The following is a 23,519-nucleotide window of genomic DNA, read 5'->3' on the forward strand; positions in this document are numbered from 1 at the left end:
TAAAAAAACTTCCCGCAGATTTTTTTGATTTAAATGGGAAAACCCCCATAGAAACCCCCAAACAGGGAAATCTATAAATTTAAATTTGGGGAAAATAAAAGTTTTTTTTCACTTTAACGTAAGAAACAACCAAACTGGCTTAGATGACTATGTTGGATTTGCAAAAAACTTTCACCCGTGTCCGCTTTTGCAGACTGAAGAGCGGTTAAAGGTTCTATTTTCTCCGTTAAATCTGAAATAAAATCGTTGTAACACTTGTCGGTGGGAACTAAAGACCAGGGGCCGGTTGTTCAAAACTTTAAGCAGCTGTTAAACTAACCGTCTGTTAAATTTTGATTCAAAATACTAGACTTGGTGAGAAACACTAGTATGATGTTTTGACTTTATTGTAAACAGTTTTCATTGTTCATAATTCTTACCTCATACATTTGTTTTTCAAAGTCGTCTGAAATGCCGAAAAATAAATCTAAAAGTTAATCAACCGTTAGCTTAATCGCCTGTTAAAGTTTCGAACAACTGGGCTCAGATCAGAAATGCTTTTGTCTTGTTTAGTTTATATATTTCAAATCTTGAACAAACTATTTGCGATAAATAATCATACTGGCATATGTAATTTCCTATACTTGTGGCCCAATGCATTTCCCGCTTTTATCACGACATGACATTTTCCTAGTTGCACAGTTTGTTTTAGCTAGTCAGCATGACCGTCTACATGATTTGTTCCAATATTATTCATACTTGTATTCACAGAAATTTCGCAGATAAAACCATACATGTTTCAATGTTATATAACTTTGCCTTTGTCAAATCGCGAATGGATGTGTCAAATCGAAAGGTAAAAATAACTTGGAAAAATTACTGTATACATGCACTTTATTGAACATTTAGCAAAAAAAAACATTCCTAATATTTAAAAAAGAACATTCTACAAGCATTTTGGTATAATATTTGATCCACATCTCCTTTTAAAACATAAACTCCGCAACTTTTTAGAAACATTTTAAGCATGATCCAGCAAGGACTTTTGCTATGGATGCAAAATATTCCAATACATGACCTAAGAGAAAGTGTGAAAGACATTGATCTCGGCAATATAAATGCCTGTCGTTTGTTTGAACACATTTCTGAAGTGACCACGCATGCACCCAGACACACATTATAGAAATGGCGGGGAAAATTATCTATTTTCTTAAAGAAGTTCGGTAAGAAATGAAATAATATACACTAAAGTAAGCAAATGTTTTTATTATACTGTTTGAAAAAATGGTAAATACTTTTGCAACACGATGCCTGCATCGATAATATTGCTTAACAAAATCATTGTTTGTTGCGTAATTTGCCATTAAGATGGAAATATATACAAATGTAGTATTTCATAAGTATAAACCATCTATGTCCGGTTCTTCTGTTCAGGCACTCCAAAGTTTTTTTTCAGAGTGAAATAGCTACATTACTCCCCCTCTTCGTCACCGAGTTCTTCCAATCATTTGTTTTTTTTTTTTGTTCACATAATATACTCGGATTGGTTCAGTTGTTCACTGAATTTCTCACAAAATATTTTTATCTACTCGGACTTCTTTTCATATGGAATTCTTCTACTCTCCCGGCTGCATGTGGTTTTTATGTTTTTGGCCCTTTGAGAACCGGTAAAACCAAAAAATAAAAAAATTTGGACGAATTTAAACAAGAAGTCAACTTTGTTTCACCCTATATTGGTGATTCCCGAGAATAACGATGTTCCAGGTTTGAGTGTGGACCCACATGTGGGACACTTAGGTCCAGTGATACATGACATTATCCGAGACAAACTACCATAACTACTGGCTCTAGATATATTATGTCTCTCTGAGCCGAAAGATCGCATAGAAACTGTATCACTTTCTTCTTTAAACTCTTGCAAAAGTTCTTCAGATTTGAGAGATTCTGTAAGTAAAAGGCTTGGTTTGTTTGGTGTGATATTCTTGTTCTTCATATACTCTGTAACCTGGGCAGAAATCACGGCAAAAGCGTCCCGCGCCTGCAAACGAACAGAGGTAAAACTAGAGCTATCACTATAGCCTTTGAAAAAGTTACACTCTGTGTTTTAATTACCGCTGAGTGGACCATTTATGTTTCGAATTACAATGTATATGGAATTCCCTTCAGTGGATTTAAAGTTATGAAATAATAAAATGCTAAAAGACGTGGAAAGCCAATACAAAAAAGGAAGTGGAGGTCTTTTATAAATACTCATGCAAAATTATGTGTCTTCTTCACTAATTTCAATTATTTGTCATCGTTCACTGTGAAAAGTTACAGTACATGTCCTGAAGTGTTGCCTAAAATCTTAAAAATTAAAAAAAAGTACAAAAACGGGAGATAACATTAACAAGGGAACAGAAAATTGATCGCAGTAACAGAGTTTCACTGAGCAGTTGTCGATCAAAGAAGGATTTTTGTACTTTTTTCACAGAAGATTCTGATGTTTTTTTTCCCATAGCATGATGACAGAAAAATGAAATGTATGTATAACCCAGTATACGTTAACTTAAGAAACGATTTGTTCACGCTCAGTTTCACATAGAGTTGAAGAATTAACTTCAATAACATTAAACCATTAAACGTCTGAATGACATTGAATATTACGAATGAAACGCTTGCGTACCTGCACGTCAGAACCGACGGACTGTTGAGAGTCCCGACGGAAAGATACAAAATGTGTATGTTTTCTTGTTGAACACATCTTTGTTTCCTGACAGGTCAGTAGTCCAACCTTATGATGACTAAACATTTCCTGAAAGAAAATTACTACAAATGTGATTGACACAGGATGGTGAAAAATGTAAAAAAAAAATAATGTTCCCCTAAAGCAAAAGTTAAAGAACAAATTGCCACCAAAAATTATTATTTAAAATGTAACATTCGTTTCAAAGACCAACGTCTCTGTGCAATACACAAAGAAAAGATTTCACAGCAGACCTACCATTAAATAGAAATCCGCCGGGCCGACGCCGACGAAGATGACAGAAAGAGGTAGATGGCTGATGGATATAAGGCGTTCCATTACATCATCAAAATCGTTTATTATCCCGTCCTGGAAAAAATATTAAACTTTTTTTTTCTATTAATTCTGCTGTTATCAAAATGAATATTTTTTATCTATACATAAATATTAGAAAAACTATCGAGTGTATTTTGACATAAAATGATCCTTGTATACCAAAACATATTGGCCTAGTTCGAATTCATCTTGGAAACCAACGACTGAACGAGCGAACCATTCCTTTCGTATTCATTGACGAATTGAGTGGATCACGGACAGAAATTTGCGATTCGATTTTCCCTTTTTCATTATATATTTTAATGCAAGTAACTTCTTCATCTTAAGTTTAAGAGGCTAACTGTGTCAAGAACTTCGTGCATCAGTGATAGGAACATAGTTATATATAATCGAAACTTGATATCTCGAATTCAAATTGATCGATCTTTTTACTTCGAGATAACCGAAATTCGATTTAAATGTTATTTTGTACACGTTTACTCAGTACGGGACTTAAACATGTATTCGAGTTAGCCGGACTTTTGAGAAAGGCGAGTCCGAGATAACGAGTTTCAGCTGTTAATGTGAATTGGAATGCTGGCGGAGGATATAAAGGCAGTAACTCGTGAAATATTCACACCAGTGAATCAATGTAAGCAGCTGGCATGATTCATCTTTGTCAATAAATAGGAAAGAAAACACCAAAGATTTACGCAAAACATTAAAAAGAAACAAACATACCGTTACAATGATAAGAACGTGGTAAGCTTGGCTGTCCTGGCTCGGTTCTCGAACAGCCATCGATTCTGCCATGGCCAGCATGGGTTTTAGCTTCGAGGGACCGGCAAACCGTATCTTCTTTACAGCATTTTTATATAGATTTATTGCACTCTGGTGAAAAAAAAAAAGATAATAAAAGGAACCCACAAAAAACTAGTTTTTTTATTAACTGGCCGTAATCCATGGCATGTTTGTTATATTTGAACATGTCACCTTTGTGTATTACACTTCAAAATGGTAGCAACGGAATTTGTCTTACAAAATTTCACACTACTAATCCAAATACGGTCGAGTTTATGGTAATACTTTAGAAATGCTATGCTACCATTTTGAAGCGTATTTGTGCTAGCGAAACAAAATGGATTATGTTCAATACACGCGGAATATCTGCGTGTTATGGAGGCCGGTTCCTGCCACGTTGTGCTGTCGTGTTGGTTTCACCGCCAGAACGACAACACGTTAAACCATTTTTCTCGTGTTGGCGCCACGTCAGCATGACAGCCCGTGGGCACGGCAAACGTAGGGCGATGACAAGATAATTATTTTTGTCGTGTTAGCACGTGTCCCCGCGCTTTCAAGGACGCCAAGCGACAAGAAGACTTGACAAAGTAGCGTTCTGTCGTGTTGACGTTCAGGCGCCTCATAAGGAAACGACAAATTGTTCTGTAGCTGCATCGCCTTCCTGTTGCCATGAACCATTAAGTTACACATACGCAGTTTCAAAGTATGTAGGTAAATGAAAGTAAGTACACGCCGCTTTGTACCACATAGAACCAAGATCTTATCCAATGCAGTTGACGAACAAAGATATTTTCTACTGGTATCAGTATTATATTTAATTTGTCATATATGCCCGTCTGTGCATGTCAATCGGACACATTATTTTGTCGTTGTTTCGCCTCCGACAGCATGACAGTACGACGGTACAACAGAATGCGACTTTGTCGTGTCTTCGCGTTTTTCGCGTGGCGCACCCGGCAGCATGATGACAGGTCAAGTAGTATGCAAACACAACAAACATTTGTAGTATCATCGCCCTACCCTTGCCGTGTCCTCTTTCTGGCCGGGGCGCCCACACGATAACGCAACATGGCAGAAACCAGCAACCATAGCTTATGGTTTCAAACGATGCATGCATCAAAATGATTATATATTTAATTGAAAAAGAAACAAAGCTTATTATAACTACCTTCTAAAATGATTTCACTTATTCTAAAGGTCAATATCATCAACAAAAGTCTTTCGACATTTCTTTTGTACAAATTGACAGTTTTAGTGAGCTTCAATTTTGCAAGTTTACAGCATGCAAACTGTAAATATAACATAAAAAAGTTAACAAAAATATGAACATGTATCTGAATAAAACAAGTGCTCAATTTCTTAATACATGTATATACTGTTATAACTTACAAAAATCCCATTGACGTGGACATTATCCCAGTCGTTCGATAAAGGGAAGCAATGTGATACTTTATTAGAGTTGTCGACCCTGGCCCCAAAACCAAACAATGCCAGTTTCTGCTCCCGGTTACAGTTTAATATCAGTGTCCCAAGACTTTCTATTACATCAGTATACTGGTTTCCCTGAAATAAAAATTCACCATTTTTTCTGTTACTGTTGTTTCTAGGTTATGACACAAAACATATTCAAATTAGTGAGGTCATAAAATATCATTATTGTGACGACAAAGGTAAAAATGCAGCTAAAAATTTACTGTTTTACAACTCATGACTGTACTCCAGTACAAGTACTGTTTTTGTACACTTCACTGGTACGGTAACGACCTTATATATGGTTTTAAAGTAACGTACAATCGAAAATATTCTCTCATTTAAATTTTAAGGGACTCGTCCACAGTTTGGGTGATTTTTTTAACATGTTCATTTCCACCAAGTTTGGCATAGAATGTATATATGATACTGAAAAATGATAAAAGTGGTGAAAAAAAAAAGTAAGATGTTAGTAAAAATTAAAGGAGAATGTAGATTGTCTGCATTATTTCAAAAGTGTTGCAACGGTTTACTACCTTCTGCATAATGTTTTTGGTTATTTATCAGAATATCTTGCAAAAATCTTATGTCAGTAAGTTTGTACCACTAGTCACTTTCAGAGTATTCACTTTTTATGGATTTTTGAGAGAAATTATTTTTCGGTCAGTCCTTTTAAGAAACGACATCTCTGCCTTATGAATAACAAAAACTAAAAATACCTTGTCAGATGATATGTCGTGTAAGGACAACTTTTCACTCGGTTTGCCATTTGAAGACTGAAAAACAATGGACAGGAGACAGCATTATGTTAAGACAGACATACTGTTCACAATTTTACCCCTATTGTCGAATATCGGTGCTTAAAATCTTATAAGGTACGCCCAGACGGGCTGCAAATAGAGGTGCAAATGTCATATCTGCATCTAGATTGTAAACAAAAATAATCTATGTTCAGTATAGTATTTTTAATTAAATAGGTATGGCATAAAGTTCAGCTTAATTTCTTAAATCTGTCAAGTTCTTTAAATTTTTCATCATAATTTTGTTCGCTAACGGTTTCTCTCATTGCAATAGGCTTTGAAAGCGAACAACATGAATCCTTACCAGACTGCTCAGATAATCAGGCTGGTCTGGATCCATGCTGGTCGCAAACGCACTATGTTTGTTTTCTCATGGTGCGGATCAGTTATGTTGGATAATTACCGTAAAATCTATTGCTATTGTCAGGTTGAGTTTCAGCCCTCCACGGGTATAGTCCATCAGTGAGTACTGGCAATCTATTCTGAAAATGATATATAAAGACATATTATATCTTGAAATGATAGAGTTCTCTTCTTAGTGCGACAATTTCATATGCGAAATACCATGTGTAATTAAGTAAAGGACTGCTGTAAGAAATCCACAATTTATCTTCACAACCATCATGTACCAGTAATAATCATATTTGACATTGTACGAGTTCGTGTTTCCGTCCGCCGTCAGGGGAGTTAATTAGTGTCACAGATTGGGAACATGATCAAACTATTTACTTTTTACGAAGTGATGGCACCAAGCCTATGCTTTCTTATGCTGTTATAGGCCAGTTTATGTATTGTGAAGGACTGAAAGACTTTTCAGTACAAGTGTAAAGTGTCCGACTCAAAAACCAGAATTTATTGGTTTATTGGTTGGAATCATCTTGGGTATATAGCTAGCATACGCTAGTAAGACTGCTTCCCAACGGATGCAAAAAGTTAACCCTTACCCTGCTAAGTTTCTATAATGAACTTGTCCATCTTCCCGTTTGGACAGTACCATTAACTGTTAAAAAGGGGTGCTTACCAAAAGAGAAAATACTGACTGAATGGCGAACAGTACAGACCATGATCAGACTGCACGGATGTGCAGACTGATCTGGGTCTGCACTGGACGCATAGGCAGAATCACTTGCCGCCAGCAGGCTAAGGTTAAATGTTGTTATTTACCGAATACTATAAAAACGTAGATAACCGCACACTGCAATTTTCACACTACTTTTATGTTTGTCTTTCTTTCTTGGTGCAAGACTAACTTCTTGATAATGTCCGCTCCTAGAAAATCAGAAAAAAATAAGCAAAGATCCTTATTTATTTCTTATTGTTCATTTTACAAATGTAGAAATATGCGGTTATGACGTGGCACAGTTAACGTAATTCTTCTTTTAATACAAAATGATTAATAATATTCAAATGAAAACGTTATTAGTATGCAATAAATAAATAGGAGAAAATTTAGTTCATTTAAAAGTTGTAAGAAGCAGTTAGAAGTCATAATTTAACCGAAGCAATAACGAGTAAAAAAAACTCACATTAAGACGGAAGTTTATATATCGGTCAATCCTACTTTATACGTAGGTTAAACTTGCAATAAGAGTACAGTCGAAACAGGATATCTCGAACCCCAAGGGACCGAGCTAATAGCGTATATCAACAACCACTTACGTTTTTAATATTTTCAATTCTCTGAGTGTGGTAACTTTTCGACCCAGCATCTTATAGTCTCCAGTGCCACTGAAAACAAAATACTGTTGATTTTGTAACGGGTTTATAAGCGATACATTCGACATTATATAAGGGCTGAAACGTTGACGTAACAGTTTTCGTGTTGGGGTTCCTTAAATCATTGTGTCTGCGCCCTCTCTCCCACCTCTCTCTCCCACACCGTACTCCCACTGGCTCACCTGGAAGAAAGAAAGCGGCCTGGGATTACTAAAATCTAGGGCATCAGAGGTGAGTGATTCGAAAAACAATTCAGTTGAACTGTCAGAGATACGAAACACAAGAATTTTAGTGCAAAAAATTTAGAAAATGGGACAACAAACTAAGATATACATACCTTGTGAATGGACATTTTGGGCTGTATGTCACCATAGTTTTCAAATCCGAAGAAGTAATTTAAGGCTGACCCTTATACTTCCATTTATTCTTCTAATAGTAGAGCGTGCTGTCATCAGACAGCTCTTGTTGAACTAACAGTCACTGTGACCTTGACCTTTGACTCTATGATCACAAAATCCGAGTAGAGAGTATAGGTATTGGCTGTTCGAGATTGTAAAATTTAAAATAGTTATCATGATGTTAGGGTAAGGTAGGTGATTTGTGTGTTTGTGTGTGGGGGGGGGGGGGGGGGGGGGGGGGGGTTGATAAGGGAATAAGACTAAGAAGGCAGTGCGGAAATAAGGAGAATTTGACATCTCCACCATAAAACGACAGAATGAGGTCATATCAACGGGCCGAAAATTTCTAGCAATACTCATAAGAGGAGGAAAATTGTGCAACTGTGCAACGACTCAGTTGTGTACAGTTTTATTTTTCTGAAAGATGTATCCAAAATATGATACGAGCCGTGCTATGAGAAAACCAACATAGTGACTTTGCGACCAGCATGGATCCAGACCAGACTGCGCGTCTGGTCAGGATCCATGCTGTTCGCTTTCAAAGCCTATTGCAATTAGAGAAACTGTTAGCGAACAGCATGGATCCTGACCAGACTGCGCGAATGCGCAGGCTGGTCTGGATCCATGCTGGTCGCAAAGCCACTATGTTGGTTTTCTCATGGCGCGGCTCATATTATGTTTGAAAGTAACACTTGTACCACTTGTTTTCAAAAGATATCGTACCATATACCAGTACACTACCAGATGCGTGGCAGAACATGCAAAACGCTCAGACATTTAGTGATTCACAACCATTTAGGAATAGTTTAGTTCACATTTTCTATTAACAGACGTAGTAGAAATGGGGACCATCCCCTACAAACCTGTGACGCCAAACCGAGAACTCTAGCTGCCTGTCCCAGTCTCCATTACACAGTCTCTGTAGGCCTACCTCGAATGGCCGCCATCTAAAAAAAAACACACATAAAACTGAAGAACATCACAAACTTCCGCATAGAAACATGTTTTATTTTTTTATTTTTCATGTAACTAACATTTACTTTGAAAAAGTATCAAAATTGCATCGCAACTTCTAATACGATAATGAAGACGGACTACACAGACTTTTCTGTCTACAGTTGTACATAAAGTCGATGAACTTTTGCGCAACAGCAAAAGATATTGCGTTCCTTACAACAAGAACGTGCTGCGACGAGCACAATACATTCTAAGCAATATGACTGTCAAATTTGAAGACCACAGGTCCAGGCATTTTGAAACTAAATTTCTAACAGATGGATTGATGACCAGCCCTATGACATAATACATGTACGTCCATCTGATTTGATCTCATGCCAGTGGTCATCGCATGACAACAAAACCTCACGAAGACAAAAGGTCCATGGTTATATTATTTTCAACTAATGGTCACTGTAATATTAACCTTAAACTTACTGACCTCGAAGTCTGTAGGGGTGATTCAATGCCCATGAGCAGTGTACCTGCCAAGTTTGAAGATCGTAAAACAAGTAATTCTCATAATATTGAGTGGGAAAGGTTTTTGTACTTAAAATCACTGTGGTCTTGGCCTGTTCATATACTGTCTGCTGATAATGTACATGCAAAGTTTCAGGGTTGCAGTTCGTATCATTCTCCAAAACCTGAGGGGAACAGCTTCTGTACTGATAGTCAATGTGACCTTGACCTTTGACCATATGCCTTCAAACTCAATAGTACTCAACTACTGCCAATATACAAGGTGTCTGACAAGTAAGAGGATCGTCGAGCACTAGGTTCTCAAGAAATTGATTGATCATGTTTTGGATAATAACGGCCACTGTGATCTTGACCTTCGACCAGCTCGCCTTAAGTTCAATAGAAGCCGGTCGCTACGAATGAGCAATGTGCCTATCGGGTTCAAATTTGAAGATCATAGGTTAATGGGTTGTCAAAATATTGAGCAGAAACAGTTTTTGTTTAAACAGTGACTGTGACTTTGACCTTTGACCCACTAACCTCAAAACCAACAGAAGCCATACAATCTCCATGAGTAAAGTGTAAATCAAGTTTGAGGTTCATAGATCAGAGCAACCTAAAGTTACTGGGGAAAAAACAGTCACTGTGACCTTGACCTTTGACTTACTAACCTCAAAATCAATAGGGGTCATGCACTGCCCATGAACAAGACGCACATATAGTTTCCGGACTATAACTTATAGAGATCTCTTAAGTAGTAACTTGAAGAAGGAATTTTTAAAGGAAAACGATTTTAGTACTAAACACGTCACACTTAATAATACAAACGCCGAGATACTTTATAATTTGAATAACAGTGAGTTTACCTTGACGTACCTTGGATTTTGTGTTTTGTATAAAGTCTCTGTTCGATGGACTGGATGAAAAGCAATGTTGTCTATACTTCTTGATATTTCTAGATACACATTAGGCTGAAATAAATGAAGCCGATCAACGTAGAGTTAGAACAGTCACGTTGTGCAGCATAACATTCGTTTCGTGAAAAAAATAGCAACCTATTTACCCTGATGTTTAAATGACAATACTAGTAGTTCTTGTGACGCTATTACACATTATTGACGTTCTGACGAAGATGATGTAACGTTTTGACGTTTGTAACGCTGGATACGAGACGTCAACGTAGCGGCAACCAAAAGATAAATGGTGCAGATACACAAGTAAGCAACTTTTTTTATAACTTCTCTATTCTCTACATTTGCATGCAAGCATAACTAATAAAATCGCATGGTTTTATCAATCCGCTTACGAATTTCACACATCACTTATCATAAAAAAGATAATTAAACATAAACAATAAGATTCTAAAGTTTTAAGTAAAAGCATTTAATTGGTATGTTCTACAGAGCGTCTGCAATACTTGCTGTATTTGACTAAACGTGTCTTTCTGGTTATGGAACCTTTTAACCATATATTTTAACATGAAATAAAACAAGCCTGTGTATATATGAAAGTACCGTTTACTAAATACTACTAAATAAATATGTAAATCACCAAAAATATATTATTACAAATGGTTGATTCTTGTAACTAAGTAGGCATGACATTCAATTTTATTGCAGTTTTATATATCCAGTTAGTATATAATATCTAACCAAATCATATACATCTGACGAGGATTTATTTTAGATATTAAACGAAGTGGCTGGCATTAAATATTTATAAAGTCAAGCATAGCAAACCTTTAATTATATTTTCTAATTATAGGGTGATAAATACAAACGTGATTTTTTTAAGTATCGTGTTTTCCCTATTACATGAGCACTATCACTTATACCCTGGTCACAAACGAACTTCGTACGAGTAGGTTTTCAGTCGAAGTTTTGCAAACTCGTACGGCGTCCGCACGGACATCGTTGATTCGTGCGACCGTCGTGCGGATGTTTTGAACTCGTAGAGGACTCGGAAACCGAGTTCTTTACTAGCTCGTATAGATTTTCGAAGTCGGGAGCAGCTCGCAAGAGCCCCGTACGGGAACCGCACGGGCCCTGAAGGAGCTCGCATGGGCATCGCATTGATTTGGAAAACTGCGATGCTTGCTGACGCCCGCACGACTATCGTAGGGGAATCGCACGGTCAATGTGGGATGTCCGTACGGTATTAAGGACACCGTACGGAGAACGTGCGATGTCCGCACGGTTGTTCCGATCAGCTGAGTGGCTACAAAAGGACATTTTTAGACGTCGCAAAACTAATTTATTCTTGTCGCAGGGCCACCGTACAGACACCGTACAAGCGCCGTACGAGCCAACGGACATCGCACGAGGTACGACCGGGCTCCTAGCGAGTTCTGTACCACTTGTCTGCGATGTCCGTACGGATATCCTACGATTCTAAAAGACTAAATGCAAATTTTTCCGACGTCGCCGAACTGATATATTCATGTCGTAAGGACACCGTGCGGACACCGTACGAATGCCGTGCGAGTGCTATACGAACTCGTGAGCATCGTACGAGGTACGGTCGGGCTCCCTGCGAGCTCCGCACGACTTGTCTGCGATGTCTGCGTACTGGACCCGTAAGTACTGTGACCAGACGCTACGATTCTACAGAGACCGTAAGGATCCTAAAATTGGTGGATTTTTTTAACCGTACGGACATCGTACTTTTTTGTGACCAATGCATAATTAAATATATGTAAAGCTACGAACCTTTGAAGATAATATCTTGCCGGTTTTGCCGAGTTTTTGTCCTCCAACGTGCAGCGAGACTTTGTCCCGAGACTCCCTCACAACCTCGGACGTGATACTGATAATACCGCGGGCTCTCGGATCACCTGAATATACATGCACATCCTAGTATCTATAACTGGTAATGACAATTAGATTCATATTGAATTTTGAATAGTTTCAGTGAATGACTTAAACCTTCTTATATTTTTATAGGTATTACAATACATCTTCTGTTCTTTAAGGTTTCGATGGAGGCCTTGAGAAACAAAAATCAAACAACACCAAATCATAGAAAGAAAGAGTTGTTTGACATGAAAATTGAACAGCATGTAAAACATGTATATTACTTTACGAAACAAGTGTCAGTATACTGATATAAACATTGAATTCCGGAAAAGGGCTGCCTAAAGGGGCTCCACTTCCGGACAGTTAAACGCGTTTAAAAACTCACCATTTTCAAAGAACTGTTACACATGTGTGTTTTGATGCATTTGCAATAGCGTGCGAGTGGTGAAATTTCACGTAACAAGGTGGAACATAGTTTTCAGCAATTGTTTACATTTTTTTCTTTACAAATGGCATTCATTTTCAAAGGGAGACAACTTTTTCTCAAAGATTACTTAAAATAATCGGAAAAAGTTGTTTCCCTTTGAAAATGAATGTCATTTGTACTTAAAATAATCGGGAACAGTTGTCTCCCTTTGAAAATGAATGCTATTTGTAAATAAATAAAGATAAACAATTGCTGAAAACTGTGTTCCACCTTGTTATGCGAAATTTCACCACTCGCACGCTATTGCAAATGCATCAAAACGAACATGTGTAACTGTTCTTTGAAAATGGTGAGTTTTTAAAGGCGTTTAACTGTCCGGAAGTGGAGCCCCTTTAGGCAGCCCTTTTCCGGAATTCAATATTTATATCAGTATACTGACACTTGTTTCGTAAATTAATATACATGTTTTACATGCTGTTCAATTTTCATGTCAAACAACTCTTTCTTTCTATGATTTGGTGTTGTTTGATTTTTGTTTCTCAAGGCCTCCATCGAAACCTTAATCTTACTAACAGCAGGGCAATGAATGGGCTAGGGAAAACAATTAAGAATTTAAAGCACAATTTTTAAAAAAAAAAAGATTACTATAGCTCTTATCTGCCTGAAACTTCATTAAATACATTCAAATTTGTAGAACTCGGCTTCAACCAAATTAGATTTATTCAGAAAGTACGACACACAGTTCCATGGGTCGTGCTCAATTTTCTTTGAAATAGTTGCATAACGAATGTTCTTACATTAATATCAAAAGAATTAATTGATCCTACCTGGAACTCGGAGAGTTTTACAGGATGTACACACATTCTTCGTAGGATCAAGAAGGTCTGTTAAAGTCATTTCCACTGAACCAACGTAGTCGTGGTGTTTCAGATCTGTTGTCCTGCAAAAAAGGAGGAAAAATCAAGTGCTTATTGTCCGTACGTATAGACCTGCCACTCACTTGTCTACGCTAAAAGTGTCCACAGGTGTTTTCGTTAGTTTACGAAATATTTGTATCCTGAAAATATCTGTATTACAAAAACAGCCTATACATGATGGCGTTGTGGTAAGCTTCCTGACTTCTATACACGTTACAATAGGTAAAAAAATATGGTCAGACATACGACTCGGACCCAGAAGCCGAATATTTTGTTAGCACAGCTTTCTGCTCCAGTGGCATTTTCAATAGTTTTATCGCTGCACCGAAAATTATTTTACGGAAATGTACTAAATATTCATGAGTGCCAGGACAATACATACGGACAATATAGAGTGCAGTTGGGACAGTGTTTAGCCTATCAAACGGTAAAGGTGAACTAAAACGACATACACGGGTCCGATAGTGCTCTGTAGTTTGACAAGAACCTGAACTGGGTTATTACTATCTTTATCATCCATACCAAACCAACAGCATATGTACACTATTCATGAAAATCATATAACAGTACTATGATGCCAAATAGACATGGCCGAACCAATGTATCATGACAAAAATGGACACGCTACGTCACATGGACCAAGTTTTAAATTTACCTATGTAAATCTTAAAACATCAACATCATGAACACCAACGTAAGTAAATGGGTCTGGATAAGATCGTAAAGTTTGTAACCAAAGGGTCACGAGTTTAATTCACACAGGGAAGATAATTAGACTGCGACCCCACAAAGTGACGAGAAGTGAAAGGCCATCGTGTGCGATTAACAGAAGTTTTGATCATTTCACAAATAATCTAGCTATGTAAAAAACTAAAAGAGATATTGTCAGACTCGAAACTATTTACTTCAAACATTTGTTTACCTTACCTGTTGTCAATGTCGTAGACTCGAAACATTAAAGTCTGTTGTAGAGCTGGGTCAAATTCTAGCATAAATGATTCAACAAACTGAAAAAGAAAAATTAAGACTATATAGCTCTATCAGCCAATTTCCTTTTGGGTATTGTAAAGCTTTAATGTATATTTAATCATTTTGGTCGGTTGATGACACGATCCTAGCACACTGATTCATGCGACAGTTACGCAATAACATTTCATTACAGTAACAACCGAGCTAAATGGTAAATATTTTGGCTGCGGCTTCGTTTACCTAACCGTTGCGGTGCCAAACGAAAAAAAAAATAATGCTGCAGTAACGACTTTGCGTAATGGCTAAATGAGCCGCACCATGAGAAAACCAACATAGTACGTTTACGACCAGCATGGATCCAGACCAGCCTGCGCATCCCCCACGTCTGGTCAGGATCCAGGCTGTTCGCTTTCAAAGCCTATTGCAATTAAAGAACCGTTAGAGAATAGGATGGATCCTGACCTGCTGGTCTGGATTCATGCTGGTAGCAAATGCACTATGTTGGTTTTCTCATGGTGCGGCTCATCAATGAATACCTAACGTTTACCTGCAGGACGCACACTTCCACAATGGCAATATGGCAGTTGCCAAGACATTATTGATGTAACCCCGATCTTTACAAGATAGCCAATACATGCACGGTGCTGAAATGGCCTTCGCGATGTTGTGCTAACCTTATTTACTCAAGTCAGTTCAGTGCATGGGCTCCGCAGTCTGGCTTGCCCAGCCAAAGTACTCATAGATGACCAACGGGTGATAGCTTTTAAAAAGCGATGTTCGCCGTTCAACAGCCTCGTATACAACAGCAATACAAAAATGTTGTAAGAGATGAAATAAGCTATTATCTCTTTGATCGTTTCATTATATCTTTCACGTAAAAGGGGACTTTGTACTAATAATGTCTTCTTTTTTTTAAATATTCATTGCAAATTATTACGACCATCGACTTTGGATAGGGTTAACATGCGCTCAGTGATATTTTAGTTTAATCATTTAATCATTTCGGTTTTTCGATATTCCTTTTATAGCAGTTTTTGAAAATATTCTCGCATTATGAATTAACTATGTATTCGGTATAGGAAGAGCTCCACTTTAGAAAATGTGGTCAGGTACTGTTCCGGGAGTCCAAGTTGTCTTGGACATTTCAACTTGGCGGATTAGGAACTAGAGAAACGTTCGTACCTGATTTTATACAGAACGCTGTTCTGAACATACTGATTTCCTCGAGACTTAATTACATTTTCGTATGTTTTAGTATATGTATAAAAAATTATGTCAGAAAATAGAACGTATTAAATAAGTCCCATAAGAAATAAATAATTAACAAAATACAATATAATAATCTTAGTCATACTCTGGGATTTAGAGTGTCTCTAATTGCTTCCGTACGACCAAATTCCTTCCACTGGCCAAACTGTTTAAAGAAGAGTACACACATCGGGTCTGACTTGGTGAATTCATCAAGGTCCGCCAGTCCGGTACAACTGATCAGTAACTCTATAGTGCTTCCGGTCAAATGATTCAGCGGCGAGACACTCATTGTGTTAGTTTATATGAGAAACTTCAGTCCATCCTGAAAGAAAAAGGTCCATATAAGATTTTATGTATTTTTTTCTTCTTTACCTTGAGCGAAGCATACACGTTCCAGCTTTTACATAGGAAGTGCATAAGAGCGCGTTTTCTTCCTTTTTTTTCTGAGTTATACAAAAATAAAACGTATCCTTAAATTTCGTGTTATCAGTAGAAATCAAATTTTGACACATTTTTAACAGTGAAATATTCGAGTGAAATATGTCTGGTATTTTATCAGCAAGAAAATCAAATATATTTTAGTAAATTTAGTCAAAACATGAAATAAAAAGAAAATTTGTTTGTATGTGACGTTGCGTACGTCATGTAAGACCAAAATATCTTTCACTCATGATCACCATAACTTAAGAATTGACCAACGCCTACCCATGTTCCATAACATCCTGAACAGCAAGGTTACCATCCCTCTTCAAGAGTCTCCAGATCTTCACGTCCATGTCATTCCTTAGCATTCCAGTATATCCAGACAAAAACAGATCATCATAAATTCTTATTTTTCCCTTGTACCGTTGTCCACTGGAATGCTTTGCCACCGGACGTTGTCACCTTGTCTGGCCCTGAGTTCAGTCTGGCCATAAGCCAGATTGAACATATCTCTCCATAATTGACCTGCTCTGTTTTTAACCCGTTTTTAACCAACCTTCCTTCAGTCTTTTATCATCTTTTTATTTCTTATGTTACTAATTTCTTGTCGGTTGACGCGCGTTAAGTCTAGGTCCCCAGTAGAGGTTTGACTAATTAGAAGATAGATAGACTTACAGTTTCACTCGTGGCTATGCCACTCGTGAAAAATATTTCATCTGGTGTTTACTCATGAAAGATATTTCAATCTTACACTGAAACAAAGAAAGTTCTTCTACACACATATATAATAATAATAATAACTTTATTTAAAGAGGATAACATACTTGGCTATAGCCAGTCTAACATATGGTCCTCTAACATAATAATGTAAAAAATCATCCTAATATATACAGTGAATTGAAAGACATGAATAAAAATAATGCATTATGTATAGGTTAATAAATGGGAGAGCGGTGCCTTTGAGTGATAATGGCCCTGGCAAGGTGATAATAGCCCGAGGGCTTTAGCCCGAGGGCTATTATCTTCTTCCAGGGCCATTATCACTCAAAGGCACCGCTCTCCCATGTATTTACCTGTTTATTACATGTTTACCTATAATATAGTAAGAAATGTTTTTTTTTGTGTGTCATTTTTATGGGTAGATACTTGCATCTTCTGGCACAATAAATTTCAGCTTTTCAGTTTCTATATTATTTGTATAAGAGTCTATTTACTGTATAAAATCAAATACCTGGATAGTTGTACTTTCTTGCTTATTGCATAATTTAGGGATAAAATACGATATTTCACGAAGAATACACGATGTTACGCTCAAGATGATAAAATAAAACGGAAATATTCGCTGTTTTACCTCCACGAAACGCCATGACGTCATTTCTGTTTACAGACGTTAATTTCCCGCGCTAACGCCAGGGCCATTATCGATAATGGCCCCGGGGCTTATTATGATAATGTGATAATGCATGACGCAATGCGATAATGGGAGAATTTTCAACACAAATTTGTTACTATTTATAGGTACTCATGTAATAAGAACAAATTAATTCTTAGTGGCATAAACAGTATGTAGTACAATGAACAGAGATTACGATAAGATAAAATTATGTACAAGTGGTGAAAGAATAAATGTTATTTGTAATCCGCGCACTAAAACCCTAAAAACTCTTTTTGTGAGAAAAATACGGGAAAGCGTTGGATTACATTTAAGGAAATAATATTGTTATTATGTCACATATGTAATAACAGATATAGACTAAAGTAAACGTAATATTCTAACACGATCCGATTCATTTCCCTATTAAACAAAGAAGGCAGAAAACAGTGAATTATTATACAACAAATCACTGTTCTGACGTCACAATTATTACGTCATGGCGTCAAACGGCATAGCGGCGCGCTGGAAAAGAAACCGATTGAAAACGGGCAAATTTTTAATGAATGTCGTCAAGGATGTACTTAAAATTCCTTGGTAACGTGTTAGAATCGAAATAATATATCTCATTTAGTGATTTGCTCTTGAATAAATCATTGTTTGTCGTTCAGATGCGTATTATTATATCACTCGGGCTACGCCCTCGTGATATAATTCCTTCGCATCTGAACTCCAAACAATGATTTATTCAACGACAAATCACTGGATGAGATATATTATTTCTTAAACACTTGATATAAAAATGCAAACATTGCAAGGCTGTTACACTTACTGATAAGACATAAGACATAATATTATAGCAAAATGAAAACACATAATACTAACTCTGATATAACCAATCATCTTTCGGATCCAAGAACTTGAACCATATGAACGACTGGCGAGAAAATATTACTTTCGCTTTATTGTCTTGTGAGCTTTTCTTTGCAGAAAATACTTGCGTTTTATACATTGTGAATAAATCCACTTGTTTTTTTTTTTACTTTTAGAATAAACCACTTGCGTATTTTAACAATAAAATAAAACTATACAATAAATTCTACTTGCGCTTTTTTACAAGTTAAGAATAAAACTAAACAGAATATACCTGCTTTCATGTTTCAAATTAAGAAATAAATCAAACAGAGATTGTGATAAAAGAAGAGAAACAAGAGGACCATGATGGTCCTGAATCGCTCACCTGTCCCCACATGACCTAGTTTTGAACTGAGTATGACGTCGTTTTTTTTTCTATTATTTGACATAGTAACCTAGCTTTTTAGCTCATGTGACTCAGTTTTAAACTTGACCTAGATATCATCAAGATAAAAATTCTGACAAATTTTCATGAAGATCCATTGAAAAATATGGCCTCTAGAGAGGTCAAAGGTTTTTCTATTTTTTGACCTGATGACCTAGTTTTGAGTACTGACCAGTTAACTGACCTAGTTCACAGTGAACATTCTTACCATTTCATGAGTCTCATGAAAAGGTGGCTTAGAGAGGTCACAAGGTTTTCTATTTTACCTACTGACCTATTTTGCCCGCAATGACATTCAATTTACTAGATTCCAGTAAATTACCAATTTCATGAGATCAAAAATATGGCCTCTTGAGAGGTCACAAGGTTTTTCTATTTTTAGACATACTAACCTAGTTTTTGACTGCAGTTGACCCAGTTTCGAACTTGATCTAGATATCATCAAGATGAAAATTCAGACCAACTTTCATAGAGATCCCATGAAAATATGGCCTCTAGAGAAGTCACAAGGTTTTTTTTATTATTATTTGACCTACTGACCTAGTTTTTGAAGGCACGTAACCCAGTTTCGAACTTTACTAGACATCATCAAGGTAAACATTTTGATTAACTTTCATGAAGATCCATTGAAAAGTATGGCTTCTAGAGAGGTCACAAGGTTTTTCTAAATTTAGACCTACTGACCTAGTTTTGAATCGCACGTGACCCAGTTTCGAATATGACCTAGATATCATCAAGATGAACATTCTGACCAACTTTCATAAAGATCCCATGAAAAATGTGACCTCTAGAGTGGTCACAAGCAAAAGTTTACGGACGGACGGACGACGGACGCTGCGCGATCACAAAAGCCCACCTTGTCACTTTGTGACATGTGAGCTAAAAACGAATGGGAGATAAACAAACTTTGTAGGGGATAAAAGTTTTAAAGATATTTATTTGAAGACTTCGAAATTTATTTAACAATTTATAGCGCGATCTATCTAAATGATTATCATACTTAAAATGCATGTTTACATAAAGATTTATCGAACCAATAACTTCCTACAAGATTATATGGCATTAAAACGGTAAAACGGTTTTCGGATTAGGTATAGTGTACAAATATTAAATTTGTCCATTTTAAGCCACAAAGCGAAAAATGTCTTTGGTGCTAAATGTTTCTATTTAACTAAAGAAATTACTATATACTGCAAATAAAGTATATAACACAAATTTGTTGTGGCGAATCCGTTATGACACAGTTTCAGAAAATGATTCATCTAGCTTCTATTCATCATTAAAAATGATTATTTTTGTTTGCTCTACATATGTAAATATCATTCGTAATTTAATGTAAGGCAATTCTATTCAAAATTAAGGCAATAGATATATTACTAGGAAAGTTATAACAGTTTTTTTTTTTTTAGTTTTAACCCTTATTATGCTCTGCCTTTGCAACCAGTGTGGATCATAATCAGCCTGCACATCCGTGACGTCTGATCATGATCTGCACATCTGCACTGTTCGCCATTTGAAGTCAGTATCTATTTGGTAAGCATCCCTTTTAACAGTTCATGGTACTGTCCAAATTGAATGATGGACAAGTCCATAATAGAAATTAAGCAGGGTAAGGGTTAAATTCTAAGCCTAAATCTCAGACTTAAAACTGATGATGTCTCATAGCCAGACGTTTTAGCTTATTACATACACGGCATATCAAAGAAAGAATAAACTAAAATGAATGTTAAGTGACTAATACAATACCTTTTCTGCTACGTGCACCAAGAAAAAAATATCCGTACCTCCATCCGGTGATTAAATCACGTCCATCATGTTAAACACACTTTAATAACTGAACCACATCAGTAATAGACAGTATTTATATTCATGTTATTCATTATGTTTATTGACTTTGAAATTTCATTTTCATTCCAATATAATGTGTTCAGTTAAATCGGGTTTAATAGGTATTTCAACTTTTCAACTGACACTGATGACGAATCGTTGTGACTGCGTGTATCTATCCGTTTCTATTTTGAAATCCAAATGTTTGGCGGTGTTTACGGACTGTCATTATTACCTTTCAAAAGATGAAATTATTATACAATAAAAGAACAGGTGATTTATCGCCCCCATTGATCGCGCTCCCACTGGGGTATCAGGTTATAAGTACAATGGTTAACAACTTAAGTAGACGATAAACGTAAATATTTTGGCAAAAAAAGTTGTATCTAAACGTTTAGCAATGAAAAACATGGCTTAACGATGAAAGGAGATAAAAATACACAGAAAAAACATACCGTTCTTCTTGTTCCAATACGTAAATTCACAAACTTGGCTCGTTAAGATACCAAAACTAACAATTAAAATCCTCCGACAAAATGATCATAAAATTAACTTGTTAGTAATCCATGCCGTGAATTCCCAGTCCAATATTACCACTTTGTATTTTCGCAGTAACGAACTGTGGCAAGTCTATAACTGCATGTAGTTCTCGTGTGGCTATCGGTGTGTAACATTATCGTGTTCGCATTAACCGTTAATTGTAGGCTATAGCATTTATTTTTATCCATCGGTATTCAAGAAATTAGGAGTGTTAAAGACCCACTAATACCTAGTGGTCCACTTTTTCCTCTCACATGAACTTGGTGCAAATAATCGTGCATACTACTACATTCATTGAATAATATATTTAGACATTAAAGCCCTGCTCCGCTGCTATTCAAATTCTTTTGTGTGTATGCAACCCATGATTACAATAGGGAACAGTTAACGGCCACGTGCCACACTTTAGCACGCATAACCACAGGTATTTCATATAGAATTTTTTTATAAAATAGACTCAATTTTGACAGGCGCCACTGTTCATAGTCAGGATTTTCATGCTTTTTCAGTGACAATTCAAGGTTAAAAGGTAGGACGGGAGCAGGGCTTTAAATACATTGTCTTAGCCCTATATCTGTAACTGTCAAATTGTAACTAGATACTTGTTATTTCTCATTTCTTCATATAAAAAATGTATAATTACCATCATGGAAATACAAAATATTATAGTTATTTTGTGGTGTGTCTTAAAGGTAACTTAACAATAGCCACTACTGACCTTGACATTTTATAGGGAAAATACAAGTATATACAACTCTCAAAATATACTAAGTATTTAAAACTAAAGCTCAAATAAGAGCTGGCACTATTAGTGACTAACGCCCCCGAAGTCACGAAGTGTGAACAAAAATGCTAGTTGTCTGTGCAAAATATGCCAGCATAGTTTAGGTATGACTCATTTTGCGACCAGATTAAACAAGTTCTCCGAAGGTAACCTTGACCTTGGAGCTAGGGTCTAGGTTTTGAGCATGACACACCAGTTCATCATAGGGAAAAATTGTGACAAGAAATTTCTGATGAATGGCAGAGTTACTGACTGCACAAGAAGGATACAAAGTCTAAGTGTGACTTTGACCTTGAGCTAGGGGTCTTGGGCTTGTGTCTGACACGTCATTTTGATATAGGGAACGTTTATGCCATGTAATTTTAAAATCTCTTAATCGATGGAAGAGTTATGGAATGGACAAGAAACACACCAAGTAAACTGTCAACCTCTGAATGTGACCTTGACCTTGGAGCTAGTGGTCTGTTTGTTATGCATAACAAGTTTTCTCGTTATAGGGAATATTTATGCCAAGTAATTTCGAAATTCTTTGATGAATGACATAGTAACGAACCCGACATGAAACAAACCCTATAAAACCTATAAAACTTTGACTTGACTTCTAAGTGTAAACTTGGAGTTAGAGGTCTGGGTCTTGAGCGTAACACATTGCCTCATTATAGTAAACATTTATGCCAAGTTGTTTCAAAATCCCTTCATGGATAACAGAGTTATATACCGGACACGAAAAAGATCCTATTAACCTATGACTTCTAAGTATGGCCTTGACATTAGAGCAAGGGATCTGGGTCTTGCGCATGACACATTGTCTGATTATGGTTACCATTTATGCTAAGGAATTTCAAGATCCCTTCATCGATAGCAGAAATATGGACCGGACACAAAAACAGATCCTGTTAACATTTGAACTCTAAGTCTGACCTTGACCTTGGAGCTAGGGGTCTAAGTCTTGCCCATGACATGTCGTCTGATAAAGATAAACATTCATGCTAAGTAATTTCAAACCCTCTTGCTGAATGGCAAAGTTACGAACCGGACACGAAACAAACCCTATTAACGTTTGACTTCTAGGTGTGACCTTGACCTTGTAGCTAGGGGTCTGAGTATTACACACGAAACGTCGTCTCATTAAGGTTTAGCAGTATATCACAAAACAACATATTTTTTTAGTAAATGAACAGCATCTTGACACACAACATACCTGTCCAATACATGTTTTACTGTTCTGTCCCACAGAGTTGGATATTTAAAATAT

At 36.6% G+C, this 23,519-nt stretch overlaps 1 protein-coding gene across 6 annotated transcripts; it reads right to left on the bottom strand.

Annotated features, from left to right (window-relative positions):
• Window positions 1-1,225: 1,225 nt before the first annotated feature.
• On the bottom strand, window positions 1,226-21,549 carry LOC123551290 (copine-3-like). 6 transcript variants are annotated; one of them, XM_045340118.2, is made up of 16 exons: window positions 21,396-21,549; window positions 16,122-16,340; window positions 14,726-14,805; window positions 13,709-13,821; window positions 12,368-12,492; window positions 10,536-10,630; window positions 9,068-9,151; window positions 7,750-7,818; window positions 7,255-7,359; window positions 6,494-6,572; window positions 6,010-6,066; window positions 5,210-5,383; window positions 3,761-3,910; window positions 2,963-3,073; window positions 2,645-2,773; window positions 1,226-2,017 (listed from the first exon to the last, which is right to left on the bottom strand). In XM_045340118.2, the coding sequence occupies exons 2-16, from the start codon at window positions 16,305-16,307 to the stop codon at window positions 1,703-1,705; spliced, it is 1,872 nt and encodes a 623-aa protein (XP_045196053.2). In that variant the 5' UTR covers window positions 16,308-16,340; window positions 21,396-21,549; the 3' UTR covers window positions 1,226-1,702. The 6 variants fall into 6 exon arrangements, with proteins under 6 accessions (XP_045196053.2, XP_045196052.2, XP_045196050.2 ...); XM_045340117.2 differs by lacking the exon at window positions 21,396-21,549 and adding an exon at window positions 20,898-21,124; XM_045340115.2 differs by lacking the exon at window positions 21,396-21,549 and adding an exon at window positions 20,860-21,124.
• Between the last annotated feature and the right edge of the window lie 1,970 nt (window positions 21,550-23,519).

This window comes from Mercenaria mercenaria, chromosome 4 (assembly GCF_021730395.1).
Source record: "Mercenaria mercenaria strain notata chromosome 4, MADL_Memer_1, whole genome shotgun sequence".
In the NCBI taxonomy this organism is placed as follows: Eukaryota; Metazoa; Mollusca; class Bivalvia; order Venerida; family Veneridae; genus Mercenaria; species Mercenaria mercenaria.

Excerpts from the sequence above, each read along its gene's own strand:
- LOC123551290 (XM_045340118.2), bottom strand. The coding sequence starts at position 16,307 with ATGAGTGTCTCGCCGCTGAATCATTTGACCGGAAGCACTATAGAGTTA. Across the intron at positions 12,493-13,708 it reads TAAAACTCTCCGAGTTCCAG|GTGATCCGAGAGCCCGCGGT; the intron begins GTAGGATCAATT and ends ATGTATATTCAG. Across the intron at positions 3,911-5,209 it reads TCCACGTCAATGGGATTTTT|AGTGCAATAAATCTATATAA; the intron begins GTAAGTTATAAC and ends TTTTTTCACCAG.